The sequence below is a fragment of the Peromyscus leucopus genome, chromosome 3 (assembly GCF_004664715.2).
Source record: "Peromyscus leucopus breed LL Stock chromosome 3, UCI_PerLeu_2.1, whole genome shotgun sequence".
NCBI lineage: Eukaryota > Metazoa > Chordata > Mammalia > Rodentia > Cricetidae > Peromyscus > Peromyscus leucopus.
In genome coordinates this window covers 64,740,318-64,749,562 of record NC_051065.1, presented here as the reverse complement: position 1 = coordinate 64,749,562, position 9,245 = coordinate 64,740,318, and the positions used below count along the sequence as shown (strand labels likewise).

The 9,245-nt window shown below is 55.7% G+C and overlaps 1 protein-coding gene across 1 annotated transcript; it reads right to left on the bottom strand.

Moving 5' to 3' along the window:
- Positions 1-3,008: 3,008 nt before the first annotated feature.
- En2 (engrailed homeobox 2) lies at positions 3,009-8,871 on the bottom strand. The gene is made up of 2 exons (XM_028864203.1): positions 7,721-8,871; positions 3,009-4,420 (listed from the first exon to the last, which is right to left on the bottom strand). Exons 1-2 carry the CDS (start codon positions 8,382-8,384, stop codon positions 4,104-4,106), a joined length of 981 nt encoding a protein of 326 aa, XP_028720036.1. The 5' UTR covers positions 8,385-8,871; the 3' UTR covers positions 3,009-4,103.
- Positions 8,872-9,245: the final 374 nt, after the last annotated feature.

Genomic DNA, 9,245 nt, shown 5'->3' with positions numbered 1-9,245 from the left:
TTAGAGTCCGAGGAACCCAATGCTGCACCCCTCTGTGGCTCCCTGACTCCCCTCCTTCTAGGCCCAGACACAGCTAGCCCTCCGCCGGGATGGAACCAAGACGCAAAGAAGGGGTTTCCAGCCCCGAGGCCCCGCGTAGGGAGCTCAGGGGTGGGGGTAGATCAGTCTCGGGAGGGCGATTTCTGCCTCGCTGGCGCAATCCATGCCTTCAGGGGTGGTGCCATGGCCCTGTGTCTGCGTCAGTCCTTATTAACCTCTCAGTGTGTGGCGGCTCCTCCTGGCAGGCTGCAGTTTTCGGTGGAGCCGGGACTCACCCGGGGGCTCTAAGGGAAGGGCCTAGGCAAAAGGAGACCACAGAGGTCGGATATTAAACCAGCAGGGGACAGAATGACTTTTCACAGAGGACTGCCAAAAACTCTATCTTCCAGCCTTAGCTCAAGGCAGACAGGAACTGGGGTACTCAAGGCAGACATGGGGTTTGGGTATTTGTGGTGCGTACCAGACCCACCAGTGTCAGGCGGCCAGAGTTCCCCTACATTTGTCCTGTCCACTCAAGAAAAAAAAACGACACAGCATTGGAACTCTGTGAGATCAAGTTGGAGGTCACCGAGGAGTCTCCTTCCTCCCCCTCCTTAAAAGGAAGCTGGAGCCAAGTCCACACTGGACAGACTTTGGGCAGAGTGGACCCCCAGGTTCTGACTGACCCCCAGAACTAGGTCGGCAAGAGCATCTCATATGAGTGTCAGGCTGGCTTTTTCAGTCAACACCATTGCTGGGGGCCAACTCGTGGGGCCTGCAGGCCACAGCTCTCTCTGGGTTGAATTGTGGGGCTCTCCCCTTTTCAGTGGGTTGTGGAGAACTGTAGAAGGAGCTGGCTTGGATGAGGCTGGGACATACCAAGGCCGGGGGCAGGAGAGTGATTGAGATCCAAAAGGCAAGGATTTCTTCACAAACGAACTTTCCTCTCCTACTTGGGATTCCCACCTCCTGCAGGGTGACTTTCTAGCCAGAACCCAGTGGCCTGGCTCCCTGATGCTCTGGTGTCTTCTCTGGGTGATCATCTCCAAAGCACACAGCTCTGCAGAGGCGGGGTCAGAATCTGAGGATCTGCAATACCTAGGCAGGTGCTTTATACTCCTGGCTGGTGGGAACCGTTTTTTCTTTTGTTGTTGCTGTTTTGTTTTTTGTTTTGTGTTGTTTTGTTTTGGGCTTCCTCCAGGTGAGAGATCAAGCTGGCACAGCTCAGGCTCAGCATGACTCACCATCTCCGGTCCGGTCCGTAACACTTGCATTTGAAGAAAAAGAAGAGAGTAACACCGCCCAAAGCCAGCAGTAACCCAAGGATCTGAAGCCCTTCCAGTTCAGTCCCCTATCACAGACAAAACAAAGTTAAAAAAAAAAAAAATCCAAAAAACCTGGCATTATTGGCAGGCTGGCGTCTGCTTGGCTGCCTGTGGGACCTGGGAGCTCATTACTTCAGGACGCTGTACACCCTCCCCAACAGTGTTCTGATTTGAAAATAGATGGACGTTGCTATGTTCTTATTAAAATGGAGGGAGGCCAACAGATTAATGTAAATTGTACCAGTGTTTTGAAGCTAAACTCTCAGAGGTGTGTAGAAAACGGGGACCCTGGCTTGTTCGCCTTGGTGCCCCCGAAGTGGGCCCAACCCTATTCCTTGAAGGTCCCTTGAGTGGCAGGAGCTGTGGTCCAGCATCTGCCTGGGAATCCCTGATGGCCCAGTGGCCAGTGTCTTACTCAAACTGCCTAGAAGGTCGCCCTTGGCAACAAACAATCCTTGACACTGAGTTTCTCTTCCTGGGAAAACAAAACAAAACAAAATATCTCTCTTTCAAGCCAAGAAAGTTTGGAAATACAGCAGTTTGGCTTCACGAACCGCAGGACACCCTGCCTCAGAGCCAGCCACTCCAGAGCACTGCCCCCCCCCCCCTGAATCAAGCAGGAGATGTCCTTTGCTTTGGGGGTTGGAGGTAGGGGAAACAGAAGTAGCATTTATCTCCTGGACAAGTTCTTCCACCCAGCCAGCAGTGAGCGCCTGCATCCAGCACACATCCAGTGGGGAGGGGTGGGGAAACCTGTTAGATTTTCCATACTGGAGAAACTCCAGTGAGTGGAAGCAGCATGCTTTGACTCATTCCTTCGGGAGACTAATGGGGACGGAAATTATTTCCTCTGTTCTGTGTTTACATGCAAGATATTCCAAGGCCAGTATTTAAAAGAAATGATCTGATCTCCTCTTGTTTCAAGATTAGGTGCAGCACCTGGACGTGGGGGAGACTGCCTCAGAGTGGTTCCTGAGCTCAGACAGAAGCATGGAAAAAGTCCACCTTCCACTGCCAACATTTTATAATAAAGAGTCGTTTCTTTTTATTTAATGTAACTTTCAAGAATTTAAACACACAAAAAAATGCACGGGTGGGAATGTTCACAATTTTGATAACCACAGTTGTGAGTAGGGAACATTCATCCATTTCTCATAAGATTATAAATATTTGATACTGTAAAATGCACATCTTATAAACTTAAAAAAGGACAGATTTGCTTCCTGCTAAAAGGCATGTCGTTTCACCGATTCCCAAGCAGCAAATGGTTGTTCACAGACTTTTAAATTACAACTTTTGTTTTTATAGCTTCCTTTTCAGAAGGTTGGCACTAATATGTACAAAGTGAAAGTATTGGCGCAGTGAAATAAAGAGGTTTAAGGCAAAGAGAGAAATCCACCGTCAGTCCTCAGCAGGCAGCTTGACTCCCAGCTCGGCCGAGAACACCCCTGGGCCACTGTGCTGGCCCCAGGTGGGCATTTGGACACCTTTTCCCATACACTAAACAGAAGACAGTGTGGAGTTATATATAATGTGTTTGCTTATATATATATATGTACTTGGTGAGGGATATATTGAATATATTTAATTTACACAGTACCACACCTTCAAAAAATAAAATGTATATTTTCTTTAAAAAAAAACAAAACAACAAAAGACAAAAAGTGATAAGAAATGATTATTTACACACTTCCTCTAGATTCAGGAGGGTTCCGAGTTCCTTTGAGAGTCAAGGTAGCTGCAAGCTCCAGAACCCCAGCTTCACGCAGGCCTGGGGTGTGCGTGCACATGCATACACGAGTATGTACACATACATGTATTCACCACTCAAAAACAAGTGAGAAAGAAAAAGGGAGGAAAAAGGAAAGGAAGACATACCAGCTCGCTCTGCCAGGCCCTGAAGCTGATCTCGGTAGGGCTTTTGGGTCACGGCTAGCTGTCCACGCAGCAGCGAAGCCTTCGAGCCTTCAGATCACAGTTCCCCTTCTTCCTAGACCCCAAGCGCTACCCACAGTGTTCAAGGTGGAAGAGTTGGCGCTGGCAGGTGGCTACGGGGCTGTGGCAGGACAGGGGTCAGCGACACAGATGCAGACAAACGGTGGTGGCCAGCGCGGGCCTCTGAGGTGGTTGGGAGGAGAGGCGGTAGGAGGCAGCATGGAGAGGTGCCTGGAGAGCTGTGGGCCTGCGCGGACTTCCCCCGGACCCCAGCCAAAAAAACTGTGTCCTCTCTCCCCACGGAAGCCCAGAGCTCTCCATCCCCAGGCTGGCCCTTCCTACAGCGCTCCCAAGCCAGCACGAAGCAAGCGGCAGAGCCCACAGACCAAATAGGAGCTATTTATTCGGTTCACAGTCCTGTGAAATGCAGCAATAAAAATCTTTGGACTTTAGCAAGTTGTTTTAATTTTTTTCTTCCGAAAAAAAAAAAGTGTCCGATGGAGCTTAAGGGATTAAAAAAAAAAAAAAAAGAAAAAGAAAAAGCTGAAACCCTAAACAGCCCCCTTTGCAGAGAGAATAATAATAACATAAAATTAGCATAACCTCTTAAACACAAAAAACTAAAAACTATTTTATAGTCAGATATTTTGGATTTTACACCACCTGTAAATTATATGTACATAGATTGTTGTAGAACCATAGCTAATACACGGGATTTTCACAGATAATGCTGGTATAATCTTTATACACTGGCCCTTTGTTCACGGTTTTTAAATTATTGCATTGTTTCGCGCGGCCCCGGACCGCCCGCCCTGCTGGCTCGCCCTACTCGCTGTCCGACTTGCCCTCCTTGGCTGTGGTGGAGTGGTTGTACAGGCCCTGGGCCATGAGGTGCACTGCCAGAGTGTTCTTGTTGCCTGTGGCTTTCTTGATTTTGGCCCGCTTGTTCTGGAACCAGATCTTGATCTGAGACTCGTTGAGGCTGAGCTCCTGCGCCAGGCTCTGGCGCCGCTGCTCGGTCAGGTACCTGTTGGTCTGAAACTCCGCCTTGAGCCTCTGCAGCTGCTCGGCGGTGAAGGCCGTGCGGGGCCGCTTGTCCTCTTTGTTCGGGTTCTTCTTCTTTGGTTTTCGGGACCTGGGACCTGTAGGAGAGAGGGCAGAGATTACTGGCTGCTGGAGCCTACCTGCTTACCCGCAGCCCTGGCAGACAGACAGACAGACAGACAGACACACACACACACACCGCACCCAAGCTTGAGAGGTTCCAGAGACTCCAGAGGAAAATTACTCGCCCAAGGCCACACAAGGCTGAACAGTGTGGGTTGTGAATGTGTGTGTGTGTGGGGGGGGTGGTGTGTGGTAAACTTGAGGCTGGGCATGCTCCCACTGTCCGGAAGGAAAGTGGGGTGTGGGTGTGGGGGCAGGAATGGAAATGAAATGGATTGGCAGATTTAGCTAAAAGGCCTATAGCAAACTAGGGGGTCCTAATAAAAGATAACTGAAGAAGGAATGCCCACTAAAAACTTTCTGGCCTTGTTTGTTAGCGTTTGCTTTTCTCTCCTCTCTTCCCAAGGCTGTCCCAGCAAGGAGGATGGGGTAGTTCAGAGGAGAAAGGAGATGGGGTGAGATTGAAGAAGAGGGTAGGCTAGTCAGTCAGGCGTGGGGTGGGGGTTCTGTCCCCTTCCCTCCATAACCTCCAAAGGGGCGCCAAAGGCGTGAGGTTCACAAAGAGAGTTCGGGGCTGAGCTCTCATCTCTCACCGGAACCCCCTCTTGTGTGGCCTGATGAGCCCAAGTTCATTGTTTCCCTGAAGGGCTCTAATGGAGCACCACATCCTTTCCTGAGCCTCTGGCATCCCCCCCCCCTTCAGTCCTTCCGCCGAGGACAGGGGCTGGTTCCTGGCCAGGGGCTGACCAGGGAGGTTTGTCCCTCTCGCTGCCCACCCCAGGCCCGAGGCTGCTTCAGCAGAAACAGGCCACTCCACTGACCTTGGGGAAGAACATATAGTGACCCTTTCTACAGCTTCCTCACGAAGGGTCTCACTACTTACACCCCGTGTGGTGGGTGGTAAGGTCCCAGGACCTAGGCATCCGAGGGAAATGCTGAAGTGTTAAGAGTGTTGGGATAGAGGGTTCTCTTTGTCGGGGTCAGAAGGTTCACAGGGTGCAGGAAAGGCCAGCAGGCCACCGGCTAGAAGCAGAGACCTTCTTTCTGGTTCTTCCTCTATGCAAGGAGCATGAATCAACTTTCGAGGCGCTCTGCGGTCCCTTCACGGAGGCCCCTTCCGCTGGAAGCGGAAGAGGTTGGAAAGGGCCGGACCCTCCCCCCTTCAGGGCCAGGGACTGAATGTTCTGCCCTGCGCTGCGGGGGTGGCGAAGGGAACCGACTGCGTAGTACGTCCACCCGCTATCCAGAGTGGTGCCCATGCAGGCGTCAGGGGCAGCCGGCAGAGTCAGGGCCGGTGAGGACTCCCTCACTACCAGTCAAGTGGGATCTGGCTGCTCTCGTCACAGGGCAAACCCAAAAGGGTCTGTGAGCACCAGAGGAGATCCAGGGCGGTGCAGATCCAACTCCTGGTGTTTGGGGGGTGTATCCATGGTCACACACACCTGCCACGCTACACACAGTCACCTTTGCATCCATGCTGAGGGCAAGGGAGCAGGGCTCGGCGCCCTTGGACCTGGCTTTTACCCGGTCAGTGAGGCTTCTAGGGCCATGGACGGACCCTGGGACCCTCAAAGATACTAGGACAGGAGGCTGAACACGGAAGAGGCCTGGCCTACTCAGCCCTGACCTCCCACTTCTGGAGCGGATCTCAGACTCTCCTCGTTCCCTCCCCGGGAAGAACCAGATCTCTGTGTTCCAGCCTCCTCCACCCCGAGGTTCGTGTTCTATAACGCACACTCCAGTCTCTGATAATTCTTATTTCAGAGAAAGAACGTCTCCTTAAGACCGTACTTTCGGTTCCTCTTGCTGTGAATTCTCTTTCAAAAGGCAAACTCTTAGGGGACTCAGGGAAACAAAGTCAAACCTCAGCAAGTACCTTCTGCCCCTCCTTTCTTTCTTAAATGCCCAGGAAAGAAATATTACTTACAGGGAAGGGGTTTCGTTAAGCCTAGGAAAACTGCGAGACGAGCCACGCGGGCCATGCTGCAGGATCCGCGGGCCGCCAGGGCTTGGCGCGGCCGGGACTCGCGCGCTGTCGCCTCGCCGCACAAAGCCGACCGCGACTCAAGGCCAGTCGGCTTTGTGAGCCTATATGTTAATTAAATATTAACAAAGGAGGGAGGCGAGAACAATGGAGCAAATTTCAGGTCTAGCAACAAAAATTTGGATTTCATCAGAAACACACAGGATGCTGCAAGAAGGCAGTCGAGAGCGACCCAGTCTTGCTAGGTACATAGGTAAAAGACACCCGTAAAACAACTGGGGAGGGGGGAGGTTAGCGGGGCCTCTCTCAGCTCCTGGACAAATAAAACCCATTGCTAATGGCGCGTCTAATCGCAGACCCGCATCTAATGTAGCTGGTGGTTTCTATGAGGTCTTAAAAATTGTAAATGAATGAAGAAAATAATGTCCCAAACCTCCTCTCCCCCAACCCCTGGAAGCTACCTCTTTCTCACTCTAGGCAGCACCATAAAAGCCTTGAAGCTTCCTTTCTACTAGGGGGATGGAGGCCCTGGGATGGCTGCACCTTCTCCAAGCTGCCTACTGGCAGGATGCTGTGATGCTACTACGCGGTTCGCCAAATAAAGTGACAAAGGAGAAACGCGTCTCCGTCTTCACCACTTCCCTGAAGCCCTTCCTCTGCTCCTCCGCAGTGGTCACCCTAGGCCAAGAGTGGAGAAGAAGAGCACCCAGCCTGGGAATAACAGACTCTGGGAAGGACTCTGGACCTGAGGGTGGCAGAGAGTTTCCGGGTTCCAGACTTTGCGGGGACGGGGGCGGGGGGGGGGGGACGACCGACTCAGTGCTCACTTCCTGAGGACCTTCCAGCTACCCCCATTCCCACTAAAGAACTGCGGTGGGACAGGGCGTTAAGGGCATCGAGAAGATGTCCACAAAAGGGGGAAAGAGGGAGAGAGAGAGAGAGAGAGAGAGAGAGAGAGAGAGAGAGAGAGAGAGAGAGAGAGAGAGAGAGAGAGAGAGAGAGAGAGAGAGAGAGAGAGAGAGAGAGAGAGAGAGAGAGAGAGAGAGAGAGAGAGAGAGAGAGAGATCCTAAGTCTGTATCCCTGGAACCAGTCCTGCTTCCAACTGCCTGGCCGCTGCTCTGTCCAGCATTGGCGAGCCAGGGCCGCTGTCGGCGAGGAGCGTGCGCCTTTGTGTGTGTGTTCAGGAGAAAATGTGATTCTTTCCCTGTGTGCAAGTTCTCCGGGAAGAGCCCTCCCCAGTCTCGCGGGTCTCCCCTCAGCGGGCTGGGACCCCCGGTCCCCCGGGCTCACCTGAAGAAGGCCGGTCAGAGTAGCGCGTGCAGTAGACCCAAGCCGGCCAGAGCATGGGCTGCGCGCCCAGGGTGGCACTGGCTTGAGAGCTGTCCGAGTCGGAGCTCACCGACAGGTCACCGCCGCCTAAGCCTCGGGCCTTGAGCGCCCCATCCAAGGAACCCCCTGGGTCGCCGGGTTTTTTAGCACCGCCGTGCAGCGAAAGTGTCTTGGAGCCGCCTTCTCCGTCAGCCGCAGAGTCGCCGCCGCCGGCGGAGAGCGGCCCTCCGGCGCTGGGTGCGCACGCTGGGTTCGGCCGGGATTCCCTGGCGCCGGACCCCAGGAGCTGTTCGGCTCCGCCTGCGCCGCCGCCGCCACCCTCTGTACCGCCAGCGCCGCCTTCGCCGCCTCTCGCTCCGCCCGCGCCGGCACAGCACGTCCCCGTGTCCTTTCGGCGGCCGAACTCAGGCCGCAGAATGTTATCGATGAAAAAGTTGGTGATGCGGTGCGGATGCTGGTGGTTGCCTGGCACCTGCAGGACCGCGGGTAGCATCAGAGCCCGCCGGCGGCCGGTGTCCGAATCGCCAGGGCTGCTACCGCCCCCGGAGCCGCCGCCCGGGCTGGATTCCGGCTGCCTCTGCGCCTCCGCCGCTGCCTCGCTGGGCTTGGAATCATTCTCCTCCATGCTTCCCAGGAAATCCCAAACCACCTTGCCACCGGCCCTCCTCCAAAAGCAACCTCCGGCCGGCCCGCGCGCGGCACACACCGACACCCGCGAGCCCCCACCCAGCGGAGTCCTCCAAAGCCGCGAGCGGTGGCCGCGGCCAGGGCTGGAGTCCTACAGGTCGCCGGGCGTGCTCCGAGCCGAGCCACGTTCGGATCCACGAAGTGCGTTAGCAAATAACCAGAGTCTCCCGCCTGGCCAGGACGCGGGGAGATTCAAAGGAGGTAGGTCCGGGTCTCGGCGACGCACCCGCCTTTAGACGGTCACCGCACTCCAGCGGGGACCTGGGACGTCTGCCCGGCTCCGCGCTCCTCTCGGTGGCCAGCAGCCTCGGGCTCCGCCGCCGCCGCCGCCGCCTCGGCCACCGCGGGCCAGAGCTGCACGCATGCAGGCAGCGCGCTCCCCGCGCTCAGCGCCGCCAGGGCCCGCCCGGGCCGCCACCGCTCGGCCGTCGCCGCCCGCCTGTCCCGGCCGGCCCTCGAGGCTGCGGGGCGCGAGCGCTCAGCGCGCCCGCCGCCGCCAACACGCACATGGAGGCCCGCGGGCCCGCGCTGCGCTCCGCCCGCCCCGGGGCTCCCCGCGCCAGGCCGCCGCCCCGCTGCGGGCCGGGGCGCCCCACGGGCGAGCGGCTGCGCCCCCGCTGAGCCCCGCGCAGTCCCGCGGCCAGAGCCGCATGGGTGAGGGGCGGGAGGCCGGGCGGGACTGGGCCTCCCGCGCTCCCTCCCGGTCTGCGCGCCCTCGCCGCCTCGGCTTCCGCGCGGGCTCGGGGAAAATTTTCAGGCCACTTAGCGCAACCTGAGACACTTTCACTCTGGATTTTTG